This window comes from Chenopodium album, chromosome 1 (genome assembly GCF_948465745.1).
Source record: "Chenopodium album chromosome 1, dcCheAlbu1.1, whole genome shotgun sequence".
Taxonomy (NCBI): domain Eukaryota; kingdom Viridiplantae; phylum Streptophyta; class Magnoliopsida; order Caryophyllales; family Amaranthaceae; genus Chenopodium; species Chenopodium album.
In genome coordinates this window covers 11,754,043-11,781,655 of record NC_137834.1, presented here as the reverse complement: position 1 = coordinate 11,781,655, position 27,613 = coordinate 11,754,043, and the positions used below count along the sequence as shown (strand labels likewise).

Genomic DNA, 27,613 nt, shown 5'->3' with positions numbered 1-27,613 from the left:
ACAGAAGAATTTACACGAGAATTTCTTGGTCTCTACCTATTTGAGTCCAAGTTGGACTCTATCAAGGGTTAAAAGGTAATTTTACGTAAAAGTTGTCCTATTGTATAATATAAAAAAAAAAAAAAAAAAAAAAAAAAAAAAAAAAAACAGAGGTGTGGGCCCCTTGTGTTCCGTACGAATTTTGAATTTTAAAGTGTAAAAAGAAGCTGGTTTTAATTGTAAAGAGGTGCACTTTTAGAGGAGAGATAAAGCAATTTGAGTACTTTATTGAGGAGAGTGAGAAATTGGAAGAGAGAAATTCAAGGGGCGAAGAGACGCGAGACCAAGAATTCAAGGAGACGAAGCCTTTTGAGTTCAGAAATTCTGGGTCGGTGAGACGGTGAAGTTGTCGCAGTTCCGAAGTAGCGTTGTAATACCATCTACTGTCTTGATGGTATCAACCTGGTTGCTTAGATTACCATCCTGATGTTCGATGGTATTGATTATAAACACCTTTCTGGGTTTAGTTAGTGTTGATTAATTTACTGAAGAGGGTATGGTATCTTGGTTATGTAAGTTTGATGATTAATGTATATTATTATTTTACAAGTATTTTAAAATTACGAGCAAAATCCATGTAGCTTCAATTTACTGTGTTGTTCAAAATGTTGGCTTTGTGTTTGAGGGGGCAGCCAAAGTAAAGGAGGTAACTCCATTAATTTTTTTTCCCCAATAATTTGAGAGGGAATATTTTGGGAAAAAAAAATTCACCTGCCATGATTTTGTGAAAATTTTGGGAAGAAAACTCATGGTACAAAGGGGCTCATTCTGTTAACCAACACTTTTGTTTTTACCCTACTTTTCCAGCTAATTTTTTTTAAACTAGCCTTTTTATTTATTTATTTATTTTTTAACCCTTGGTAGAGTCCAACTTGGATTTAAGTAGGTAGAGACCAAGAAATTCTCGAATTTACACAGCAGCTTTAAGGCAGCTGAGTTTTTTGGGTCATGTCAAGCAGCTCAAGCTTGATGTATGTATGCAATCTTCAATTTTCAAATTAATATGATATGACTTGATGTACTTGATATAGAAACGATGTACTGTATAAGCAAGCAGACCGTGGACATTATTCAATAGAAATAATCTTATAATCTATAACACTATAACAAGCTAAACTTTTAGCCATATGTTATAAACAGTCCTACCTTTTGATAATCTTATAATGGGTCCAACTTTGAGGAATCCTTCCCAAAATGGTCCATAACTTGCATAATGAGTTGAGTATTATGTGTTGTATTTTTGTTTGGTGTTTTTTTAAAAGAAAACCTCCACCGCCCTAACTCAACCCACCTTCACCCTTTTTCACCATCAAGTCTACTAAGCCACCCTCAATTCCAATTGCATCCCATACACCCCTTAACCATTGACCCCTCTAGCCACCTTCCCGACCACAATCAAATCACCTCATTCTCGATCTCTTTTTCTCTCTTGATCATAACCCACCAACCAACCTAGCTTTGTAAAGCTACCATGACCACAACCTTATATCTCCTTTCTTTCTTCACCATGAGCACCACCTTCTCTATTTCTTTCTTCCTTGCCACGCCAACCGCTAGTATTAGTGAAGAGGGTCATCAAAATTACAACACATGACATTAGTAGCTACTTAACCATTTGAACTTTAGGACCATTTTGAGATAATCAAAAGCTGGAACTATTTTCAGCGGATGGTCGAAAGTTGGGACCATTAAAATCTATTTTTCCTATTCAATATTCAGCGAAGAAGTCAACCTTGATACATATTTTGCGAGTACTTTCTTTAGTTTTATCAGGTTGTTTTTTTAAAAAATTATTTAATTACTCCGCATTTAAGTTTTAGTTTTATAAGGGTTTGATTCTTACTCTTCTTGCTGCGGATTCGTTCACAAGAGGTTGTTTGCGATCTCCAAGAAACGTCTTAAATTCAACAAGATTCTGTGTGTCTACATTATCTTTTATAAATTAATGAGAATTTATCATCAAAGTTATAAAAATTTGACCTAAATGGCTAAATATTGACAATGGGGCAAAAAAACATTAAGCTCAAACTTGGTCACTCCGATACAATTTAATCCTTTTTAACTTTCTCCGTTTTTAATACTTGCAACTTTCTTAAAATGAAAATGTCACAATACTTGCAACTCACTGTAATTGGAAATTTATTTTGGGAAAAAGTTGTAATATATCCCTTATTTAAAACACATAGCCCACTAAATTATACGGAGTACTCCTAACAATCACTCACCTCATTTTAATGTGTATTAAATCATGTGAATCCCACCTTTCTTAAATACCGTGAAAAAGTACGAGTTACAACTGTATTAAAAAACGAAAGAAATATTAAATTAATTGGAATACTGCAACTATTGGTATTTTTCACTCATTTTTTTCTATCAACTTCTAATACTTCGTAGTTTTCTTAACATGTATGCCAAAATAGTTTCTTGGCAATAAAAATGCAACGAATTAGGTATTTTCCAACTGAATGGAACCACATAAATAAATAAAAGTACCTCAATAATCCACGAAAAACCTTAACACTATCTGCCATCCACAGATCCTTCCAGGACAAAGAAAGACCACATATACAAAATTTGACAATGTTTGCAAAAACAAAAACTTCGCTATCTTTTACTTGAAAGGGCAGCGCGACTGCAACTATTTATAAAATATCCATATGAAATTACATCAATTTGATCATGCAACAAAAAAAGGAAAAAAGGGGCTATTAGGTGAAACAAAAATGATCATTGATCAGTAATGTAAATGAATGAAATGATATTAGCTATATTTACACAATTGTGGCTAAATTGCCACAAAACTTACATTATACTACACTTGAACCATCATCGCTCCCTTTATTAGGTTGGAAGGAAGGAATTAGGGGATGCTTCAACAAAAAGGAACTCCTTTTTCCTTTCTTTTGCTCTTTCTGCTGCTCCATACACAATGACTTCTCTCTTTCTCACGCCAAATTAGCACATAACTATTGTACGCTTGTCGAATATATTATTATCCTTCATCCAAAGCGCAAATATTAGTAATAATTTCCCGTTAAGCAGAGAATATACATTCTGTCTTCTGATCTTCCGAAGCACGTAATCGTAATCCTTCCCAGCGACTTCAGTTAGCCTTTGCTTCAGCAACCCCCAGAGCACAGCAAAAGTAGATTGAGCAACGCATGCATCTGATAGTGTACCATAATGCTTCAATTGATATTGTCATAGATTGCAATGAGCACAGCTCCTCACGCACCAGCAGCACATACTTCCAGTGGGCATCAGTATGGATCAGCATGAGTTTGCAAGCAATCTGCTAAACGGATCTAATCTGCGAGAAGAGCCATTTTGTGACTTCGCCTGGTCATTGCAAGCATTGCTCACACGCAAAGTTCTCCTATTTCTTATCCTCCGGTATAAGAAATCTTCCGTGTCTAATACATATGACACCTACGACACATGCCAAATTACCGGGTGCAATAAAAAATTAAAAATAAAAACAAAAATTATTCCACACACTTGAGCTCTAAAAAGCATGCAATCAACCTTTTTCAAAATGCCTATCTCTTCCAATGATCAAAATACCTTGGACGAATTGCAAGCTATCTTGCACTCTAATCCATTGACAACTTGAACTCCTTCCATAGCCTTGGAAGCACTAGATGCTTCTCCACTCGTATGTTGGTGTTTATTCCTGCTACAGCATGTATCTTAGCTTCAGCGGAGCTCAAAGCTCCAATCAATAATTTACAACTCAAAAACACAAACATTGCATACCTCTTCAAAAATATCCCAGGCTTCTCTTTCTTATCTGAGACAGCTGAGAGATAATCATTATGTAGATAGCTTGAAAAGTTGGGTTCCATTGATACAGCTGTCACTTCGGGTTTTTCATGCCCTTTCTCCATTAATTGAATGGACAATCGCGTTGGTGAAGATGACTGCATCATACACGAACATGTATGAAACAAATGAACCAACAACTATCCAATATTATATAACAAACTCCAGGAACAAGAACACACACACAGGAGAAAGTAGGAAATTCCAAAATGACATACACATTCAATACGGTATATGTTCTCATCATGAAGTAGAACGCGAGCATTTTCGTGATAAACGACATCTACAAATCTCTCAGGTTTTCTGGAACTTTCATATGCATATAGCTGAAGAAGCTTGTTGTCCACTTCCTCAGAGGCCAATATTTGAAGCTGAGATCCAAACACAAAAGTAACCAAAAAGGTAGAAAACAGTTAGATATTATTACAAGGATAAAACAATTAAATAACAAGTGCTTGGAAATTGATAGACCTGCTTGACAAGCTTGTATATAAGCTTGTCTAAAGTGAAAAGAAGATATGATTGAGTGCCAACAATGGCTCGACAATCATCCTCAAATTTGGTGTTGTCAGATGTACCATCAACCAAACTAAATAGTGCATTCATGAATCTGTACAAAGAAAACTATGTCAGAAAACCATGCACTGACCAACAAAATGGTTAAAAAGTAGAACAATAAAGCCTTCTAAATGGGAACCTTGAAGAATACAGGTCAGATGGAACTGTTTCATGGGAAGATTTCCATTTGCGGTCGGCTGTAGCTGAGTTAATCTTTGCTGATTGAATTCTTTCATACAAAGTCTGGCCAAAAATAATTGTAAGTTTTAAGGTCACACAAGAATAATCAACAATAATTTGAGATGACTCCAAAGTAAACCCTTCCTTACCTGATGTAATCTAAAGAGAACATAGAACGAGTCATTTCCATAGAAAATGCGGGAAATTTTTCTTCTTTCATTTAAAGGTGCAGGGACATGCTTTGTTAGAGGCTTCACTGTTTGCAGAAAGCGTTCAGAAAGAGGCAATGATATTCCATCTCCATCTTCTTGTGCATCTGCCATTCCTTCAGCCTCACCCTCACTCTCAGCCTTGTTATCATTCCCATCATGTTCCCCATCTTCTTCATGCTCAGGAGAGCAATCCTCTCCATCACCAGACTCACTGGGGGAAACATCCCCATTTTCTGAGGCATTCTCACTGTCTTCTGATGACCTGTGAGCACTCTCCTCACCTTCATCGTCAACATCTGCATCATTTCCTCTTCCAGCATCACCTTGATGTACCTCACCTCTCTGTCTGCTTTGGTGTGGAGCACTTGAAGCACCATCATTTGGCTTATTGGCAGGCTCTGTGGCTGTATCCCCAAAAACTGCAAAATTATCCTCCTCAAAATCTCCATTTGGAGACAACTCACCCTCTTCTCTTTCTACTTTAGCGTGCCCATTAGACTCTTCGCAGTATTTAATTTCTTTGTTTTGTCCTGTTGTCACTCCATTTGATGCAGGAACTGGTCTTGTAGAATCAACAGCCTGCAAAATCAAAAGACATAAATACATTCTATCAATCAACCAAGAAAAGAGAAACTTTGCCAAGACATATTAAAATCATTAAAATATCTGTGAAGTTGGTTCACTTCACTTCTTTTTCTTATCAGACATTAACACAAATGCATTCAATATCTGAAGGTGTGCACCAGTACAGTAAATCAGAAGGAAAAAAAGTGGCATAACCATCAATGAGCACAACAGTTAAGGTAGAGAAATACCTCTAACGAAGGTAAATTTCCACCATTTGATCTCAACTCCAGCCCACTGTTCTCTGCTGCATTCCCAACTCTCAATTGTGTGGTACTATGACCTGATACAGGGTCAAATATCAACCAGCACGTTGGGGAAAAAAAAATTAATAACCAATATAAAGTCAAAACTATACAAAGTCCATTGTTACAAACTGACTCTTATGCTTAAAATTGTAACGTTACAGTCACTGTTTCAGGGCAGAACTAACATACTACAATACTCATAATATCAGGTATGAAACTGGAAAGCCAAGGATGAGCAGCATTTTTCTTATTTCATTGATATTCAGTAATTGTTGCTATGTTAACATCACAATTATAGAGGATCAATGTACAAACCTGACGGGTTTTCAATGTTCCTTCCATGCAATTGCTCAACTCCAGGAGGAAGAGATGGGTTAGAAGCGGCCAATCGTTCATTAAACGTCGTTTGTTTTCCATGACCAGATATTTGATCAATCATGTTGCCATTACTCTGTGATCGAACTTGATGCAGACCACTGCTACTGGCATCAGGATACACATCATCTTTAGCATGATTGCCAGAACTGGATTGTTCTGGTGGACTACTTTCATGTTTACGAACAGCAGCACAGCCACTAGGAATTCTATCACTTTCACCAATAGCAGGACCGTCTGTTTTGGTAACCTCATTCTTGGCTCTAGTGGCATCTTCAGAGTCCTCTGCACCCTGAGCTCGAGCAGGCACACCAAGTACAGGTTCCAGGAAGGATGTCCAGATTTTCATCACTTTATCCAACTGTTCAGCTGTACAAACTTCAGCGCAGGAATATTTTATGAGATCATACAAATCTTCATGTAACTCTGCATCAGGGTACTCAAATTCCATGTGGGATATAACAGGTCGTCTGTTTCCAGCAGCAACAGCGAAAAGCACATCATCCTCTTTACATTTCTGCTCACTAATCTCTTTAACCTCTGCCAATAAAGCTGAGAAAGAGGATCCAACAAACAAGTTTGTAAAACATTTCCACCCATCACACTTAATCCTTGCGTTATGAGCACATCAACCAGACAAAACTATAACAGTCTACAAAAACACACATCCCCTCCCCCCCCCAAGAAAAAGATAACAGACAAAACCAGGCTAAATCAAGGATGAAGGAGGAGGGGAGAAAGAAAAGAACCTTTATAAAAAAAACTATTAAAAATTATAAATAAAAAAATAAATAAAAAAAATTGCTCACACACAAGCAAGAGATTTAGGCTGCTTACTCAATTCCTAGACCACCTGAAGGTTTGAGAGTTTATAACAAACAAGGATGATAACTCACCCAGTTTTGTATAAAAGAGCAAATTACCTTTTGTACTCAAGCTCTTTGTGTCTTGCTGCTTGAAATAGAAACTACGATGATCAAGTGATTTATGATAATTCTTGGAATATATTTCAGCCCACACCTTGTTGAAATCAGCTCGGCATCTGGCCCATTCTTCTTGCTTTTGTTTCAAGCGAGTCAATATAACAGGCAAAGCAAGAATTGCATTCTTTTTCAATACATCCATGACATCAAGACCATGATCCCCATATAACCGCTCAATGCATCTCAGATTTATAGCTGGAAAAAAGGAAAGCAGTGTCAGACACAATACAACATCAGATACTCAATAAATATAGCTTAAAGTTATCAGAATGTACGTGTAAAGTGGTCCTCTATCCGGATAGGGTTTTCTGATTTTATCATGTTCGAGTTGATTTTGTCCAAAAGATCTTCCACACGCTTTATTGTTACGTTCACGGACTCTAACAGCATGTCCAGTTCAAACCTGACAAATGACAATGGAACATCACATGGTTAGATAAGGATCACGAATCCTCAATAGGGTATGACACTATGACGTATGTAACAGAGAGGAAGTTCGATATACGTGAGAATTATAACACACTTAATACAAGTTGATTCACTGACTTTGATGCAATGTAAATAATCAAGACATGAACTGTATAGGATAGATACCTGTCATCTTCACACCGAAAGAGGCTCTCCTCATACTGATTTTTACGCATGTGTTTAAATGAGTAATCCTCACTTCCAGAAGTAACAGAAACCCAGTGATCATTCAATACTTCAGCTCCAAGCTCCGTCCTATGGCTTGCCAAAGGTATGGGATACTGCATCATTTGTACAGACATGGGGTTACTGAAAGATGTCAAACAAGAAACATCATTTTCCATAGAACAAACAAACAAGAATCAGCCTACATTCTTGGGAAGCAATCGATAACTAGGTGTGCAGCGTTCACAGTTGGAGAGGTCAAGCTCTTGTATAGGTTTTCCTATATACTTATCCTTGTTCGAATTTGAAGACATTCTCAGATTTGCAACTTCTTTATTCCCATAAACACCACTTCTATCAGTGCGGTCCCTTTCCCTGCTCTCACGATCTCTATCCCTGTCTTCTCTTACACTATCCCTATCTCGCTCCCTATCCTCAGGTTTTACTGATTTTGATGGACCGTCGCTCCACAAAGATTCTGGCCACAGGGATTCTGGACAAAAATGGCCACTCAATATTAGGGAATTATTGACAAAAGCAGCAGAACGTAGCCAAAATTTGCGACACCTAACAAATCATATGAACTAATGAAGAAAAAATATTAACGGGTGCAAACTTAGAAAGAGGGTGTTGATTACACATACTTTTGCTTATAACACTGCCAAGAAATCCATCTGCAAAAACAAAATATTTTTCATCAGAGATAAGCATTATATCTGAAAAGATGATAAAAGATAGCAAAATAGTCTCATGTTGTACCAGGTCTCTCACAGCGGGCCAAAAACTCATCAAACCCATCCACGAGTTCTTGATAATTTGCTAGTATATCACGTACCTTAAACAAAACACAGAAGTGTTCAATTTAGTACTGATAAAGTTCATTGATATTAAGAGTTTAAATGAACTTCTATAAATAAGAAAACTCTTAATGCAAAGGGAAAAAAATATTTTAACTTGATTTGTAACAATATTCATCACGGCCAAACTAGGTGTTAAAAGTGTAAACCAAATTTGGGGGGGGGGAGGGAAATAAAATAAAATAAAATAAAAAAACATAGTGAAATGTTGGGAAAATATATTATTCAGTCTTACCAAAGCTTGCAATTCTTGTCTTGTGATTATCTCCCTGCTGTATATGTGAAGGCATTTTAAAAATTCCTGATAATCATCAGGATTATGTAACCCCTCCTTAACTTTTTCACAGAATGCAAATTCTTGGCTGTACAAACCTGCAGCAATGTCAACAGCTTAATGACATTACACAAATAAGTACGAGTGTACAAAAAGTTGACTGATATTTTATGGGTCTGCCTATTCAAGCCTTACCGACGATGGGACCTAAAACTCCTACCCCCACCTCAAGACATAAGTGGTCAAAGAAGAAAGCCATAGGTAGGAAAATAACAATACATCAGACATCAAAGGAAAGATATTTACGTGATAAGTAAATTGCTATTGCTGACTTTAACACTAATATAAATAATACTGTTTCTTAAAGAAGTAATAATTAAGTAAAATAAAGCATATGTTCTGCTTCCTAAGTCAATAGTAAACAATCTTTATGGTGTTCCAAGCAAAATGTCAAACTGGGATGAGAATCCTACAGAGCATAACCCGACATTCGTAACAACGAAAAAGCAGATAAGCAAAAAAGTCATTGCCTCATGAATAAGCAGTTATAAACAGTTGCAAACTAACGCAAACAGTTTATATACATTTAGTTCAGCCAACAATGAACTGTGTATGCGAGTGCCAATGCAGAAGCAGGAGCGTGTGCATTAAGACACAGACAAACTGCACAGCACTTAGATTCCACTTTATACACTTTCAAACATTTGATAACGCCATAACCAAAAAACCATGGACCAAAATTCACGTAAAAAATTCAAAGTCAGTATGCTCACTTTTTATAGCAGCACTCTTATCATCATAAGACCCAGGGACACTACGCGGTCCATAGTTTTCCGCACCTTGATCTGTAATAGAGTCTTCAACCCTGAAAGCAACTTTAACTTTTGTTAGAATTATCCATGCCCATATATTCCTGCTCATAGCTCTGATCATCTACTGCCGATTCTGACCTGATAATACCATCTTTTTTATCTCTTTCTTTATCAAGCCGCCTCCTCTGCTCTCGCTCTGCCTTCCCCAATTTATCATTGTCCGCATCAGAGCCATCAACATTGAACTCACGATCCTTCTGCTTAAAGCGAATAGGATAATCATTAGCAGGAAGGTCTATGTAGAAGAAAATAGCAAAGTAGAAGGATCATGTAGATGAAAAAAGAAAAACAGGAAGATCATGTAGAAGTGAACAGAAAAGCAAGAAGAATGAGGAAAATACCCTATCTATCGGCCTTGTTAAAGGCATGGCTAAATTCCTGTCCCGCAAGATAGAATTTTTACCAGATGGACCATTTTGACCTGCTGTTGCTCCTGACGTATCAGGAAGAAAATGTGTGAATTCCTCAAGAAGGTCCCGATGGTCTCGGAAGAGTTCGGCTACCTGCACATAACAAATATGAAAATATGTCAACCAAGATCATAATAATTAGATTTTTTTCTCATTAGAGATCATTGGTTCCATAGGCTATTGAATCCTATCATATATCCTCTTCAAAAACTTCCTGTTTCGCCGATCACCTACTCAATGCATCATTTGCCGTAAACTTTTAAAATAAAAAATTTAATGTGAGTTAGCAGGAGTCAAAACAAAAGAATGGGATAAGATGCAACACAAAATGGGGCAAAATATCTTATTCCTCTACAAGACCGCCTTCCCTCCCCTCTCAAAAAAAAAAAATGCAAAATCAACCCAAAAAACAAAAACAAAAAAAAAACAAAAGCAGGGGAAAAAGACATACCTCCTGATAGACCTCACTGATGGTCTTGTTTTCTTTCCTATACATATTTAAAATGTCAAGAAATGATTTATAGACACGCTCATCGCCATGAAACCGCGACTGCAATAGAAACCCAAGCCATCTTTAAGCATACACGAAGCAAACAATATTCACTAATTACAACCCAAAAAAAGCCATATTTTTCACCTTAATTTTATTAACAAAACTAATTGCTTCTTCAAATTCAACTGGCTTTTTCGCAGGAGGATTATCATCCTCAGGAGGAAGGGTGATTTCATATCCCTTGGGCAAAAAGGTATTAAATCCCAATATTAAGTCGCGATGCCCTTTGAACAAGTCTTTAACCCTTGCTATAACACCAGTAGTGTCGATTCTACAAAACAGCATGCAAAATGCGGTTGGTTTACTACAAGTTCAGAACAATCGTATCAAACAAATATCACTCAACAAGCTCAATAATGATCAGACCTTTGGGCTTTAAAATCCTTCATAACTTCTAAAAACTCGTCATATTTCTCCTTCTTCTCTTGGAACATTTCCTTCACTGCCTTCAGGTAAGCCAAGGCATCGTTAGTCGTTAATCTCTGCGGTGTAGGTGCAACAGCCCCGCCACCTCCAACCATTTGAGGCTGCCCCGAGCTTCAATTACCAAAATACAAAATTTTCATTAGTCGAAAAGTCTCACATTGACAAGATACGACTATCCATCACACAATTCACAAAAAATAAAAAAAGGGATACTAATTAACAAAACAAACATTCAAGGCACCAAAGAGCAAAAAAAAACACCAATACAAACTTATATTTGATCTACTTAACTAATTTCCACAAAAGAAAAAACAAAATCTGTTACACAAATACCGTAAAGATCAAATCTTTACCCTAAAACACACTACAAAATTACCAATTCAAGATTACAATTACTAATCAGGAATCAAAACCATCAATCAAACATAATTTGAACATTTTTTTTAAATACCATATCACACTCATCAAACATACACGCAAATTAAATATTAAATAAAATAAAATAAATTAAAGCCTAAAAAAGTGAGGAGAGAGAAAATTACCTCTCGCCGCGATAAGAACTAGCAGGTTGCGGCCGTTTAACTTGAGGCCCTGTAAATACATCATCTCTAGACCTCTTCATATCTAAAAAAATCACCACTAATTTCTCCTTCAACGAATCATAGCAGCTCTAATTTCTCACTGAATAATCGCAAAAAAATAATCTAAAAATTCCTGTAAAAAATACAGAAAAAAACGCTCATTCAGCATTTGAACGACATAAAAACAGATCTAAATAGCAAAAAATTTAAAACATACAACACCTAAAATTCAAACAATCTAACAGATCACAAAAACAAAAAAATTAAAAAAAAATTAATCGCATTACTTGAAAATTAAGCAACGGAAATCATAATTAACAAGTAATTAACACATAATTAAAACAACAAATCAGAACAATCAAACAAACTAAAAAACCAGGATAATCTAATTAAATAAACAAAAAACAAAAAAAATAAAGGATCGCTGAAAACTTACCAAGAACAAAATCTACAATCTAGTTTTTAAAAGAACACAACACAAATTACACAACGAAAAAAATGGTGATGAAGAACAAAAACTTGCTGATACTTCGATGATGATGAAATTAGGTTTTGAAAATCTGAAATAATTATTCAAAAAAAAAAGAGTTTTGGTTTTTTGGTAGAGAAAAAAAAAATAAAAAGAGAGAGAAAAATGAAGGAGGGATTTTTGAGCTATGTTTTTGTGAAGGGTGATAATAATAAGTTAAGTTTGTAAAAGAGAAGCCGAAGGAGAGGCGATGAGAGAGAAAATTACTTTAAAATGAATTAAAAAAAAATAATAATAATAATTTGTTACAGTTGTTTGTAAATGAATTACGTAGTATAACGGAGAGAGAATAGGGCAGTGGTATAGTGGTGTTTTTTTTTTACTACCGGAGTTCGGAGTAATAAAATAGGTTTGGTTTGGTTTGGAGGTTTGGGTATATGGATGAATCATAAATGGATCTTTGTGTTATGTTTTGAGGAATTTTGAAGGCTTTTTGTGTTGTGAATGAGTTATGGGTGAGCTTTTTGGATGAACTAATCTTGTACTTACTTATTTTGGGTTGGTTTTATACTTCCTAGGTGAAGTTCTTTTATAGTAGGTGGAGGTGGGTTTTAAGTTCAACTCGTGTTGGATCGGTTTGACCCTATTCTATAGGGTTTGGGTCACTTGGTATTCAGAGTTTAACTCATATTTGATATGTTGAATTATTTTTTATAAACAATATTGAAAAATTAAAGAGTAGATTTTATTTCTTTTTATGCATTGGATTGGATGTTATTAGGATACAAAATTGCTGAAATTTATGTTGTACATGGTATTACTTTATTAGGGTTTGTTTGTTTGTCAAAAGTAGGGCTGGCAATTTCACCCGAATCCATGGATAACCGAATTATCCGATCCGATAAAACGGATGAAAACCCGACAAAATACGAATTTTATATGGATGATGGATGGATCGGATCGTATTCGGGTGGAGCTTCATCCATCCATCACCCGACCCATCCATGCATCTTTTTTTACCTATTTGTAATACTATATAAGTATATATTTCATATATACTAGTAATATAAGTTAAACTTCGTAGAGTAGTGTGAATGTTGGAAAATTTAAAGATTTTGTCAACTACATATCAAATTATTAGTTTATGTATATTAGTATTATGACTAAAGGATGATGTATTTTACTTCACCCGATTCATCCGCGAATGATGGATGGATTGGATGTGGATGAAGAATTAAATGGTGGTGGATGGGTTGGATGACGAATGGATCGTTGGCAGATGGAGGTGGATTAAGCTCCACCCGATCCATTGTCAGCCCTAGTCCAAAGGGCTATGCATACTTTGTGCACAATTACTACTTCCATTCATTGATTTTGTCCAATTAAAGTCTTGAGGGTGGTACTCAATACACATAGTTGAAATTTGTTTGCAAACTTTACATAAGTGTCTAGATCTATACTTGCACAAAAAAAAAAAAAAAAAAAAAAAAAAAAAAAAAAAGAAGAAAAAAGAGTTTGTGTTTTAAATTTTCGTTTGATTAAAATTTATTTAGTTTGTCTTTCATATTATATATGAATGATTTGTGTTTCTTTGTAAATAGATTGGTCTAGCTAGTGCATATGCATAATCACGCATATTGTGTATGTTAAGCAATGAACTCTTATTATTAGCGTGTTTAATGAGAATTGTATGGAAGATGGTCGCCTTGATACTAATCATATTATTATTTCACTTAGTTAGATTTGTTACATATTGTAACTATAATCAAATTTATTTTTGGTTACTTAAAAGTGTTTCTAACTTGGACATTGTCAAATTTCAAATGAAGCAAGAAATTTGATAAATCAAAAAGTAACATATATACTAACGCATAAGGTCTAACTTCAACGATTCCACGTATATTGCATGTCTTACATGTGGTGATGGCGCACAACTGTTTTGGTTGCTTAACGCGTACGTAATCTACGATGTAGAATTGATGAGATAAATGCATGTAATTCAAAATAAGGAGGCAATACTAGACTCTTATAAACTATTATAATCATTTTCATTGCATGATTTCCTTAATATTATACCGATTATGTCATTTTATTCTTAACTTGAGGCGAAATGTTCTCATATTGTACTATATCAATTTTTACGTTCCCTTTGCTCATACTCACAAGAGGTTAGAATTTTGAAGCTTATTAGTGACATTGTTGACATTTTTTTCATTTTATTAGACTAATGTGGAATGACCATTGTCACCATTGAAGAGTGGCACGTGACCATTTGTTCAATTGTCAACCTTTTGGCTTTGTGTTCGCTTGTAATTTTAGCAGTAGTATACGTTGACTTGTTTATTTTAGTCTCATGAATTTATTTTGTCGAAAATAATCTAATATAATATCTAATCTAATCTAATACTTACTAATAGAACAAACCATAAAATAATATAATGGTTGATGATGAGAGTTTGATATTATAACATACAATCATTATAACCAAAAATTTAATCTGTCACTTTAAAAGTTTTATCATTTATATTTTTGTAGATTATATAAGTCGTAACTCCTCTTATTTACACAACATTTAATTCAATATGCAAAACATTAAAACGTAATAATTATCACTCGCTAGTCCCAATGATTTTTTTTTTTTTTAGGAAATAGTCCCAATGAATTATATCCTTCTTCCATTTTTTTTTTATTAAAATATAAAACACAATAATAAGAATGGTAACTCATTGTTTCTAAATCTCTCATCATTTTAGTAGCCCGATTACTAAATCTTCTCTTTTAAATTGATTCTGTACATTTGTTGGTTATCTTTGTCAGTCTTTTGTGTTGTATTGGTGGATTTTAGTTTTAGCGTTGGAAATAGGCGATTTGAATGAACTGGGTAGTAAAATGTTCGTTGTAAGTTTCTAATCATTTTTTTTAATAATAAAAGTGTAAGCATATTTTATTAATTATTGAGGAGAGATTTTAATTCAAATTATTATTCCTTTTCTAAGGAGTCCATCTAATCTGGCTATTTGAGGTACTATGTGATTATTCTATTGGCTCGTAATTTTATTGTATAATTATGCTTCATTTATATAGCATATTATATTTTGTATCCTTACTTTGTTTACATGAATAGTATATTGTGTTTCTTACATATGTCTTTTAATGATTTCTTCTCTGATCTTAAAGTTGATGTTTATCAATGTCGAATTACATACATGCCAAAATTGATAGCATTCAGTTAAAACACAATCAAATTGATTTTGTATCAAGTAATTTTGTTTACGTTTTAATATAAGAAGGCCCTTACATAACTATTTTGCCTAAATCCCTAAAAATGTCGAGACCGGCACTGCATTGAATAGTAGCTTATTTTTAAATTATAGGGCCGATAATGAGTAAAATAGTAATTTGGTTTTAAACTATAGGAAATTTTGCATATAATCAATCACCTTTAAAAAAAAAAAAAATTTGCTAAAGACCACCAATTTTAAAAATTTTGTTGCAACTTACCACTTTTTCACCCAAATTCACCAATTGTTCACTTTTTTTTATCCAAATTCACCAATTGTTCTACATTGAACTAGTGGTAGTTGCAACAAAAAAATTTAAAATTGGTGGTCTTTTGCAACTTTTTTTTAAAAATGTGGTTATATGCCAAAAAAAAAAAATATATATTTAAAGGTGGTTTTAATGCAAAATTTCCTAAATTATATATTAAATTATAGATCTTGTTATAATAAATACTAATAAGATTAATTCCAATGGGCTTAAGAAAAAAGTTATGGATCTTTAATAAGAACATACTCTTAAATTATACTTCCTCCGTTTTCTTTTACTTGCAATACTTCCCTAAAAAGGAAATGTCACAATACTTGCAACCCACTATAAAAGGAAAGTTATTTAGGGAAAAACTATACCATTTCCCTTATTTAAAGCACATGGCCCATTAAATTACACTCCTAACAACCACTCATCCTATTTTAAAGTTTATTATATCATGTAAACCCCACCTTTTTTAATTACTGCGCTAAAGGGTGTGTTGCATCTAAATGAAAACGGAGGAAGTAGAATATTAGGTCATGCTGCTTAGAGGCCAAACAAATTGATTCAAAGCACATCCTAACAGTTAGTAGTTTATGATTGATATTGCAATGTGTTACATACACGATCAACAAAATTTTTTTTACGGGCAAGCAAATATTTGCTTTATTAATTTATAATAATATCTTGTGACATGTATTCCATGTATCATTTTAGGTTATTATACTCTTTCTTTCTTTTTTTTTTTTTTTTTTTTTTTTTTTTTTTTTTGGGTAAAAATCACAAAATAATTTTTATTTTGAGATGAATGATTTGGATAAAATATATTTCTTTTTATTATATAAATGATACAATACTTTTCTTAAAATTCAATTATTCATTTTAATGATAAAATATCACATGAGAGAATTTATATTCTATAATTTTTGCTAATTATTGGTTATAATAATTTTTAAAAGCTTCTATTCACCCACCGTCTTATTATAATAGACCATGAGAGTGAAAAATAACACATTGAGTTAGAGTTTCTCTCCCGATTTCCATTTTATGGTTCACTATTAAAAAAAAAAAAGGTATATAAGTGTGAAAGATAACAAATTTAATAATGGACCATATTATTTATTTCCTTACAAAACTAATCACATACAATAAAGTTATTATTTTGCATTCTTTCAAAAAAAAAAAAAAAATTATTTTGCATAATTTAGAAAAAAATTATTACAAGTACATGATTTTCATTATTTAAAAATTTTTTAAAATTTTTTTTCTATTTTTTCCAAAATACTACTCCATTTGTATTGCTTAAACCCCTATCCCCCAATTAGGTTGCAAACCCCTTCACTTCCAAGCAACCCCTAAATTTGCGCCGCCACTCACACGGCCACCCCGTGAACACTCCGGCGCACAATCTATCTTTCTCTCTCCTCCCCGTGCAATGGCGCAGTCACTGGAGTTGCTACTCATACAGTTCTTGATGCCCGACAATGATGCTCGTCGACAAGCTGAAGATCAAATTAAGCGATTAGCTAAAAACCCAGAAGTTGTTCCTGCTTTAATTCAGCATCTTCGTACTGCTAAAACTCCCAATGTTCGTCAGCTTGCTGCTGTTTTGCTTCGTAAGAAGATTACTGGCCATTGGACTAAGCTTACTCCTCAGCTTCGTCAACTTGTTAAGCAATCTCTCATTGATAGCATTACTATGGAGCACAGGTTTTCTTTCTCTCTGTCTTTCAATTGTTTTCTTGCATTTTGATGGGATTTTATTTGATTTGTTCGAAGAATTCAGATGATTTGATATTGATTATGTAATTGAGGAATAAGTTTGGTAATGGGTGATTGAGGAATAAGTTTGATAATGGGTGATTAAGGAATAAGTTTGATAGTGGATAATTGAGGAATTAGCTTGATGATGAGTAATTGAGGAACTAATTTGGTAGTGGTTAATTGTGAATTAATTGTTGTAGTTAGGTTTTTAATTGTATATAATAAGTGATGCAATTAATGAATTTTGATATTAGTGGAATAGTGTGCAATGATTATATAGTGATAATGTGATAAATTTTGGATTTTTCATATTTGAGATATGCAAGGTGTTTGATTTACCGGAAATGATGAAATGTATGTTCTATGAAGACTTCACTTTTGAATCAGAGGATACTAACAACTCTGATGTTGCAGTCCACCAGTGCGACGAGCTAGTGCAAATGTTGTCGGTGTTGTAGCAAAGTATGCTGTTCCTGCAGGAGAGTGGCCTGAATTGTTGCCATTTCTTTTTCAATGCAGTCAGAGTGCACAAGAGGATCACAGGGAGGTATGCTTGACAGTTGCCGCTGTCTTTTTGACACTTTGTAGCTATCTTGTCACAAGACTAAATTTTGTTCATACTCCTAATTCAAATGACTGTATTGCCATCTTGCTTCATTTTTATCGATGCCTTTATGAATTTACTTTGGCTTTTAGGATCTTGAATCCCTGTCTTGTCCCCTGAGATACATACATGTGCATTCATACATAAATATATATATATCTCTGTATATGTTAGAAATGAGATCTGATGATAAGTTTTCTTTAGCTGAGAGGAATGCCTAGGGATCTCAACCAATGAAACATGTTGGCTGGATTAAAGCTCTCATGTTCCAGGATAATGGATCACCCTAAAGTAGCTATAACATTGATATTGCAGAAGAGATAAAATTGCCCTCACTGTATCCAAGATCCAACTTGACTTCCATACAGTGAGCATGGTCCCACTTCATAGCTGCAGCCATCACTAATGCTACAGTTGCTACACTGAAGAAGTGATTTGGCACTATTTCTAGCCATCATTTGACCGAATTCTTACACTGTAATTTTGCAAACTGATGAGCTGATTTTCATTTCTTTTTAGTGAGCCCATTTCTCAACAGGTTTGATGCAGCCTTCATTTTCTTGGTGGGAAATTCCTTGATTCATTTGTCCAAACTGCTGAAATCGTTGCTGAAAACCCACATAAGCGGGAGATAGAAATTAGAAAGTAATTTCAGGCTTTGGTTTTTACACAGTGCAGTGGTTGTTTTGTTTGCTTTATTTAGTCATGTATTTGCCCCATACCTGTAGTGCTGGCATTGTATTTGCTTCGACGCAGTGTAGCATTGATATTTAAAGCCCAGCCCTTATAATAAGAATGTAAATCAAACCAGAAAGTACTCACAAAAGTTTTGTTATACCAGAAATAAAACAATGACAGTTAAACTCAACTGTAAGCAATATCATATAAGAGTCATATTGTATTGACCAATACCGTTGTTAGATTGACCTGGATGGAAGTTAAAATGCTAATAATCTTATTTTTTTCTGCACTTCCTAAGTTCTTAGTAATGTCTTCTAATGGGGTCTTGAGCTGTAACCATGCATGTATATATATATATATATATATATATTTTTTTTTTTTGCGTGTGTGTATGTGCTATGTGAAGTTTCCGTAGCGTATTAGTGTACTCACATATATTGTTGCTTGCTGCATTTGTTTTGTTGCTCTCATATTGAACTTGAGAGGATATCATAAGCTAACAGATTGCACTTTGGGTTTTCGTGCTAGGTTTCATTGATCCTTTTCAGCTCATTGACTGAAACAATAGGGGATACGTTTCGACCACATTTTGCAGATCTTCAAAGTCTTTTGCTAAAGTGCTTGCAGGACGAGACTAGCAGCCGAGTTAGAGTCGCAGCACTCAAGTAATGAGAAGTCCTGGTTTTTTTGGTCTTGTAGTTCTGTGTTTCTGGGAATTGTTTTTCATTTTGGTTTATGATTATAGTATATTAAATTTTCTTTGTTAGGGCTGTGGGATCGTTTCTAGAGTTTACACATGATGCATCTGAAGTGGTGAGTTTCTAATTCATTAAGCAATTTGTAGCCTTATGTACAATTTTTAAAATAGGTGTTTGGGGATTCACTCGGTAGTAAGAACAACTAAAGGCTAATTGATAATCCTATCAAGAAAGAAGAGTAATAGCTGGACTGTTGAATTTTTGAACCCAGATATCTGCTTTAGTTTTGAGTTCACTTGAATAAATCCATATAGGTAAATTTTTTAAGGGAAATCTAAAGTCTAGTGAAAAGATGTTGGATATATTTGAACTCTTAGTCATGAGATCATTGAGATGGCTCAATGTGCAACACATATAAATAACTTGGCAATTGCATCATAATTCCTATCTTCCCTACAAAGCAAAGAAAATAAATGTTAAGAGGGAGCTTCCAAATTTCCAATCTTTGAACTCTAAAATCCTTACTTATTATGTTAGCCTTTGACGACCATGAAATGAGGAAAGTGATAGTTTTTCGAAGATAAATACAAAATAGCTCCATATTGGAGAATAAAAGCAAATCCGCAAGGACCACAACCCCCTAATTTTATTGCTCTTATGACCAATTTGATAATCCAACCTATTTCCACGCCCATTGCTCCATAGCTGTATGGATATTTTGTTGCTGTGCTGCTAGCCTGCTATCTGCCACAATCCCAGCCTTTTTCCTTCTAATTCTAAGGTAACTGTTTGGAAATTACCTGCTATGCTAATTAAAACAAATGTGCATCTAAAGTGGTCAGGTACAGTTGTTCTCTTAAATAAACTTCTTGTCAGTTTGGCTGATCACTGTAGAAAACAGTTCTTCAATAATTTCTGAATACTTTTACAACTTAGGGTTCGTTTGTTATGTAGGTCAGGTTCAGGGACTTTATACCCGGAATATTGCATGCAGCTAGACAGTGTCTTGCTTCTGGTGAAGAAGATGTGGCTGTTATTGCCTTTGAAATATTTGACGAGCTGATTGAGTCCCCTGCACCACTTCTTGGAGATTCTGTTAAATCCATTGTTCAGTTCTCTCTTGAGGTTTGTTCTAATCAGACTTTGGACGAGAGCACCCGTCACCAGGTTAGACAATATGTTTGGCATCTATCACCAACTCATAGTGTTATATAAAGGAGTTTGCTGATTCTTATCTTTCCATGTGTCATTTTGTTTGTCAGGCTATTCAAATTATCTCCTGGCTGGCAAAATACAAGTATAATTCTCTTAAGAAACACAAGTTGGTTATGGCAGTCTTGCATGTTATCTGCCCTTTGCTTGCAGAGTCAAGTAACAGGGAAGACGATGAGGACCTTGCCCCAGATCGGGCTGCTGCAGAAGTTATTGACACCATGGCATTGAACCTCCCAAAGCAAGTGTTCCCACCAGTATTTGAATTTGCATCCATAAGCTGTCAAAATGTCGACCCAAAGTTTAGGGAAGCTGCTGTCACAGCCTTGGGAGTTGTATCCGAGGGCTGTTTGGATTTGATGAAAAGTAATCTGAAGCCTGTGCTTCATATAGTTTTGGGGTCTTTAAGTGACCCAGAGCAGATGGTGAGAGGTGCTGCTTCATTTGCATTAGGTCAGTTTGCTGAGCACCTGCAGCCTGAGATTATATCACACTATGAGAGTGTGCTTCCTTGTATATTAAATGCTTTGGAGGATGCATCTAATGAAGTAAAGGTAAAATATGATGTTAATTACTATCAATCATCAATCTTGTTGCAGCTTACTTTTATGATTGATTTGAATTTCCTGATCAGGAAAAGTCATACTATGCATTGGCTGCCTTTTGTGAGAATATGGGTGAAGAAATCCTCCCATTTATTGATCCTTTGATGGGAAAGCTTCTGGCTGCTCTTCAAAACAGTCCCCGAAATTTGCAAGAGACTTGCATGGTTAGATATTATTTTGCTATCTCCCCACTTGCCATGCCCCTTTTTGCCGAGTGATGTGTCTTATTTTGAGTTGTCCTCCAGATTGAACTCTTCCTTTTATATGTTTTTTCAGTCTGCGATTGGTTCTGTCGCATCTGCAGCAGAACAAGCTTTCCTACCATATGCTGAAAGGGTACTTGAGCTGATGAAAAACTTCTTGGTTTTGACAAATGATGAGGATCTACGTTCACGAGCAAGGGCGACCGAGTTAGTAGGAATAGTAGCAATGTCCGTTGGAAGAGAAAGGATGGAGCCTATATTGCCACCTTATGTTGAAGCAGCAATTGCTGTAAGTTTTCTTTAAATTCTGATGTGGTTTAATGGCTGGCTTTTGTTTCTAAGTATCAGTCTTTCATGTCACTTCAGGGTTTTGGGTTGGAATATAGTGAGCTGCGCGAATATACCCATGGATTCTTTAGCAATGTGGCTGAAATTCTGGATGATGGATTTGTGAAGGTAATGATGGCCTTTTTACGCAACTAATTGAATATTCTTTGTTTACTTGTATATATGTATCAATAGATAACCTTTTTTTTTTTTTTTCAAACAGTACCTTCCACATGTTGTGCCGTTAGCATTTTCCTCCTGCAATCTTGATGATGGTTCTGCAATTGACATTGATGAATCTGATGGTGATGAAAATGTTAATGGATTTGGTGGGGTCTCATCAGATGATGAAGTTCATGATGAACCAAGAGTTAGGAATATAAGTGTAAGAACAGGAGTGTTAGATGAAAAGGCAGCCGCAACTCAGGCTCTAGGACTATTTGCTCTTCATACAAGAATCTTTTATGCACCGTATCCTTTTGTTATACGTCAACTATGCTTTACTTTTGCTGTATTATCTTGATGATTACTTCCCTTACTTATGTGTGCATTGGGATCCTTGATTGTCCTTGTAAAGATACTTGGAGGAGACATTGAAAATCTTGGTACGACATTCTGGTTACTTTCACGAGGATGTAAGGCTTCAGGCTATTATTGCCTTGAAAAGTGAGTTGCTATATCTGCTGGTGCATTTTACTTTATGGTCTCTACCATGTCAAATCTTGCTATTTCCTTTGTATTGTGTATATTGATTGATTGTTTCTTGTTTGATTGCTGAATGCTCTTGTACTGACCATTTAGAATTATTCTTGACCTATGCAAACACCTCTTTTCACATATGAAGCTACCTTTTAATTGAACTTATAAAATATTATGCTGCCATGATATTAGATGCAATGATGAAATTTATGGCCGGTATTTAGAAGGCCTCCTTTTATTGTTCATGATTGAGTAGTCGCGGGGGGGGGGGGGGGGGGGGGGGGCAACCAAGCAATTAAAAATAAATAAAAAGCATAAATATGCATGGAAATGAAAAATGGAGATCTAGCTGATTACAGGCTCCTCTTGGAAGGATCCCTAAAAGTAAAGCGCTATTTACCAAACAAATCAACTAAACTTCTTATCAATTTATGTAATTTTTTTGTTGGAACTCTAAGAAGAGCTATGTTTATTATAAAGTTTGATATCATCAAAACCAAGTTTTCTGCTTTTCCTTTTAAATCTTAGCTAATTTGGTCATAGTTAGCTGACTAGCTGCATAAAAAGCAGCAGCAACTGGTTTCTTATAACTGTTTCCAGTCATTAATTCTCTTATCTCTGTAAGCAGATTGTAAATTTTGGAGAGCCGGAATGACATCCATTCTCTGTTAGCTGTTTAGAACTTTAGATTTACTTGAAGCCCTGCCTTTTTATCTTTTGAGATTGAACAGCTTAAATAGGAATCAATGTATGTATATGAATAATGTGTATGTGTTAGATGGAGTTGATGTTTTATTCCCCAGTGTTCATGGATAAGATTCTCTTCTTCCTGTCTAAGTACAATCAGAACTTCTCTGGTGGAAGTATTATTTCTCTACCATCATTTATAGATATTCATGAGATAATGTTTTGATGAATTGATTTGTGACCTAAAGGACCAGCATTAGCACGCACAGTCTTCATTCTTTTAATGTGGACTTGGTGGCCCTTGACCATGCGTGAGGTTAATTTTTATCATATGCATACTCTTTTTTATGGAAGAATATGAACTACTCTCCCCGTCCCGTAATATTGTTCCTATTTTCCTATTTTGGAGATCCAAAATGTTGTTCCTTTTTCTATTTTTGGATAGTAGGTAAAGACCATTATACCCTCACTTTTTTGACTTTATTTATTGTACTTCCTAATTTACCCTTGAATTTTGAACATGCTTTCTACACTACTTTTTTCCACTTTCTCTCTCTAACGTATGTCTATGATTGTACTTTTCACTTTTATTAATGTACTTTATTTACTTTCCCCTCCTATTTCTTAAATACTGTGAAAAAACACAAACAGGAACTATATTATGCAACGGAGGAGGGAGTAGTAAATTCTAAATAAAAAATATGTATACTAAATATTGAAAAAGAGCAAGTAAAACAATTGATGGAGTAAGAGCATCTCTAATGGCAAGCTACAAGCTACAATGCCTTGTAGCTTGCTTTGCCACATCAAATTTTAAGATATAACACTTTTTAGTCACAAAGTGTTCCAATAGTGCGCTACAACTTTTAGTTTGCAAAAACTAAAAAAATAAAAATAAATAAATCGGGGTACACATGTCACAATATGTGTGGAGTTTAGTTGTCTTTTGTTCAATCACGATGTAGCTTGTTTGGGCTACAATAGCTTGCAAGTTGCTCAGGTCTCTAATGGTAAGCATGTAGCTAGGTATTTTATTTGTATTGCAAGCAAATCCTTACAATCAAACAATTGGTATTTTCTCCAATCACGCAATGTATGTTTAGTAACCTTCATCACTTCCCATCGTAAATAAGAATTTTAATTTCCTACTCTGTATTGTGTATGTATATGGTATTATTTGTGTACATGTACTTATTAAGAAAAAGAGGGATGCTTGGCATTGAGAAGAGATTGCAAGTGGCAACTTCCTATTGTACGGATACCTGGCATTCTAGAGAGAGATACCTTGCCTTGCTACCACAGTGCATATTTTTTCCCCCTTTATATATGTATATAATCAGTTATGCTTTGACCGCAGATGTACTAATAGCAGCACATGCAGTCTTTCAAGGTCATGCGGTGAGTGTACTTCTGAATATATTATATTTTTCTTAGCTTAGCTTAATTTTGTTCTTAATTTTTATTTGGTGTATCTAAACAATATAAGGGCTGTCTAGTGCTGGATTGGAAATTTATATTGTTAGAAACAATTTATGCTCTAAATTTGACAATTATGTGTCATTGACTGGCATTTAAGAAACCATCATCATCATTGCTAATAAAGCATCTTCAAGATGTTCAATGAGTTAATTAAATAGTTTAATGACCAATTTCTATGCTATAGTAGTGTTTGAAGCCCTAATTTGCAGGCAAAAGTATGCTCTAACTTTTTTGCGTATTTACTTGCAGGACGGTTCAACAAAGGCAAGAGAAGTACTTGGTAATGATAAGATTGTGTAAAGTGTTTTTGTTTCAGGTTTTGTATGGCTAGGTTTGGACCCTCTGATCACTGTTATCTAATTTTTCCCCCCTTGTGTCAGATACTGTCCTGAACATTTATATTAAGACTATGACGGAGGATGATGACAAGGAAGTAGTAGCTCAAGCTTGTATGGGAATAGCAGACACCATTAAAGATATTGGATTTACAGCTATTGAGGCTTGTTAGTATTATTCTACTAATGGATTTTTTATGATTTTACTTTTCTCCCAAATACAAACATGTCTCATGATTTGTTTGTTTATTTATCTTCAGATATGCCGCAGCTAGTTGATGCAACACTAGTGCTGCTTAATGAGCAGTCAGTCTGTCAGCAGATTGAGTCTGATAGTGACATTGATGAAGATGACACAGAGCACGATGAGGTCCTAATGGATGCAGTTTCTGACCTTCTTCCTGCATTTGCCAAATCTATGGGTCCTCATTTTGCACCCATATTAGCCAAACTATTCAGTCCCCTGATGAAATTTGCGGTGGGTTATCATTTAAATTGCATGATTCCTCGTCATGTATACTTACGAGTCATTTGAATTTTTTTTTAAAAAATGTTTTATCTGAACGTATTTCATCTGCAGAAAGCTTCACGTCCACCACAAGATCGGACTATGGTAGTTGCAACCCTTGCAGAAGTTGCGCAGAACATGGGGCCACCTATTGCAGGCTATGTTGATGTAAAGTTTTTTTGATTAATTGCATGGTTTGCTAAGACTAATGCTTGAATTTGATTGTGTAGAGTGTTTTTGTATTCCTAACTCGAGACATCAATTGTCTCATTTTCACAAACAAAATCATAGGATTATTACATCTTTTTTAAATATTATGTGTAAGGGTTATGAGTGACTTGTGTTTTCAGGCGGTGATGCCATTAGTTTTGAAAGAATTAATTTCTTCTGATGCAACAAATCGGAGAAATGCTGCCTTCTGTGTTGGCGAATTCTGTAGAAATGGCGGTGAAGTGGCTTTAAAGTATCCTTTTTGTGTGTTTAAGTTTCATTCGTGCTGGCTAGCACTTTAAAGAAATTTTACATATTGTTATTTGACTCTGTTCTTGAATTTTCATGATAGTATGTTTTATTTAACATCAATAATAGATATTATGGCGACATCTTGAGAGGACTCCATCCACTTTTTGGTGAATCTGAACCAGATAATGCCGTGAGGGATAATGCAGCAGGTGCTGTGGCAAGGATGATTATGGTACACCCCGAGGCAATCCCATTAAATCAGGTCAGTAACTAAGCTTTCTACAGAACTTCTTAAGATCATGATAAGATTCTGGATTATGATAGGCCCAAATGTATATCATTCTTTTTTCAGGTACTACCTGTTTTCCTGAAAACTCTTCCTATTAAAGAAGATCATGAGGAGTCAACCGCTGTTTATAGCTGTGTTTGTAATCTTGTTTTGTCATCCCATCCCGAGGTATTGTTATTCTGTGATAACTAGTATGAATCTTATGATGTATCCATTTCCTGGAAGGTTCTCCAGCTAATCACTTTATTAAAAAAATTCTATTTTTTTGTTTTGTAATTACGTGGCAGATCTTGTCACTGGTTCCGGACTTGGTGAATCTATTTGCTCAAGTGGCATTGTCACCTATTGAGACTAGTGAAGTTAAATCCCTGATAGGAAGGGCCTTTTCACATCTCGTCTCAATGTACGGCAATCAAATGCAGCCCATAGTGAGTTCGCTCTCCCCTGCACATGCTAATGCTCTTGCTTCTCTGGCCCCAAAAAGTTGATTTATACTGCGTCATCAAGCTTGTTTCTATTAGATCCTGAATATATCAAGAGAAAAAGAATCTGTTTAGTCTTATAATTCCTGAAAGTAATGATGTCTGCCTGAACGTGACAATGGACGGATGGAGATCTTTCAACCCCCCTCCCCCCCAGGTATTCATAGTGTGCCATTTCTTATTGCCAAATTAATCTTCAGCTAACTCAACTTCAGAGTTTGCTTTTGGTCTATTATGGATTCATACTGACCTGTGTAATAATAATGTTGGTGAATATGCAGGCTTATATCAATCTTCGCTTCATGCCTGCTTTTCTTGGTGAGAAAGTTGTGCCTTTACATTTTGATTACGATTTTTTGTTTACAGGTTTTGGGTTCCTAGGAAGTAAAGTTTTGTATTCTTTTGATTCTTTATTTATTTTTTTCTTTCCTCAAGGGATCCTATCCGGATCGTGCTTGTATTGGACAATCATACAACTATTGAACAGTCTCTTAAGAGGTTTGTTCAATAATTTTTGGTTGTGATTATTACATGTGTGATATATGTAAGTTTTTACAATTGACAGAGCGATATATATAGAATGAAGGATTGTGGGATGTTTGTCATATTTCTAAGCCTTTCCAGTTTCAGCTTTCAAGGCCTTTCTGCTGCTAGTGAATTAACCATTATCTATATTACAGTCCCTTGAAACGGCAAATTGAGGACATACATTTACTCGATTTGTGACTAAATCGAATAATTAGAGGTCAGCTTTTTTAATTTATCAAAACTAACAGCTGATACATACGAGTATTGATTTTGCTGGTTAATGTTTTCTTTCTCATTTCATATACTAGAGAAATTGACTAGTTAGCATCAATTATTATGAACTAGCCTTTCGGCCCGTGCAATGCGGCTTGTTCATAGAAAATTGCATTGAGAGATGAGTGAG

General features: G+C 35.0%; 2 protein-coding genes across 2 annotated transcripts; one reads left to right on the top strand and one right to left on the bottom strand.

Annotated features, from left to right (window-relative positions):
- Positions 1 to 2,622: 2,622 nt before the first annotated feature.
- Positions 2,623 to 12,321, bottom strand: LOC145642070 (paired amphipathic helix protein Sin3-like 4). Its single transcript, XM_081693157.1, has 24 exons — positions 12,084 to 12,321; positions 11,609 to 11,780; positions 11,007 to 11,177; positions 10,725 to 10,911; positions 10,539 to 10,637; positions 10,019 to 10,180; positions 9,756 to 9,874; positions 9,579 to 9,670; positions 8,767 to 8,903; positions 8,434 to 8,509; positions 8,319 to 8,348; positions 7,881 to 8,167; positions 7,636 to 7,790; positions 7,317 to 7,444; positions 6,982 to 7,236; positions 5,999 to 6,610; positions 5,627 to 5,718; positions 4,749 to 5,390; positions 4,559 to 4,662; positions 4,333 to 4,471; positions 4,080 to 4,232; positions 3,796 to 3,959; positions 3,604 to 3,715; positions 2,623 to 3,468 (listed from the first exon to the last, which is right to left on the bottom strand). The coding sequence occupies exons 2-24, from the start codon at positions 11,686 to 11,688 to the stop codon at positions 3,310 to 3,312; spliced, it is 4,155 nt and encodes a 1,384-aa protein (XP_081549283.1). The 5' UTR covers positions 11,689 to 11,780; positions 12,084 to 12,321; the 3' UTR covers positions 2,623 to 3,309.
- Positions 12,322 to 17,029: 4,708 nt separating this feature from the next.
- Positions 17,030 to 27,289, top strand: LOC145642063 (putative importin subunit beta-4). Its single transcript, XM_081693145.1, has 21 exons — positions 17,030 to 17,357; positions 17,826 to 17,958; positions 19,225 to 19,361; positions 19,464 to 19,509; positions 20,349 to 20,561; positions 20,657 to 21,160; positions 21,241 to 21,375; positions 21,488 to 21,703; positions 21,781 to 21,870; positions 21,965 to 22,212; positions 22,319 to 22,407; positions 24,485 to 24,525; positions 24,856 to 24,886; positions 24,987 to 25,109; positions 25,202 to 25,419; positions 25,522 to 25,617; positions 25,800 to 25,912; positions 26,038 to 26,173; positions 26,264 to 26,368; positions 26,488 to 26,839; positions 26,964 to 27,289. Exons 1-20 carry the CDS (start codon positions 17,083 to 17,085, stop codon positions 26,686 to 26,688), a joined length of 3,150 nt encoding a protein of 1,049 aa, XP_081549271.1. The 5' UTR covers positions 17,030 to 17,082; the 3' UTR covers positions 26,689 to 26,839; positions 26,964 to 27,289.
- The last annotated feature ends 324 nt before the right edge of the window (positions 27,290 to 27,613 follow it).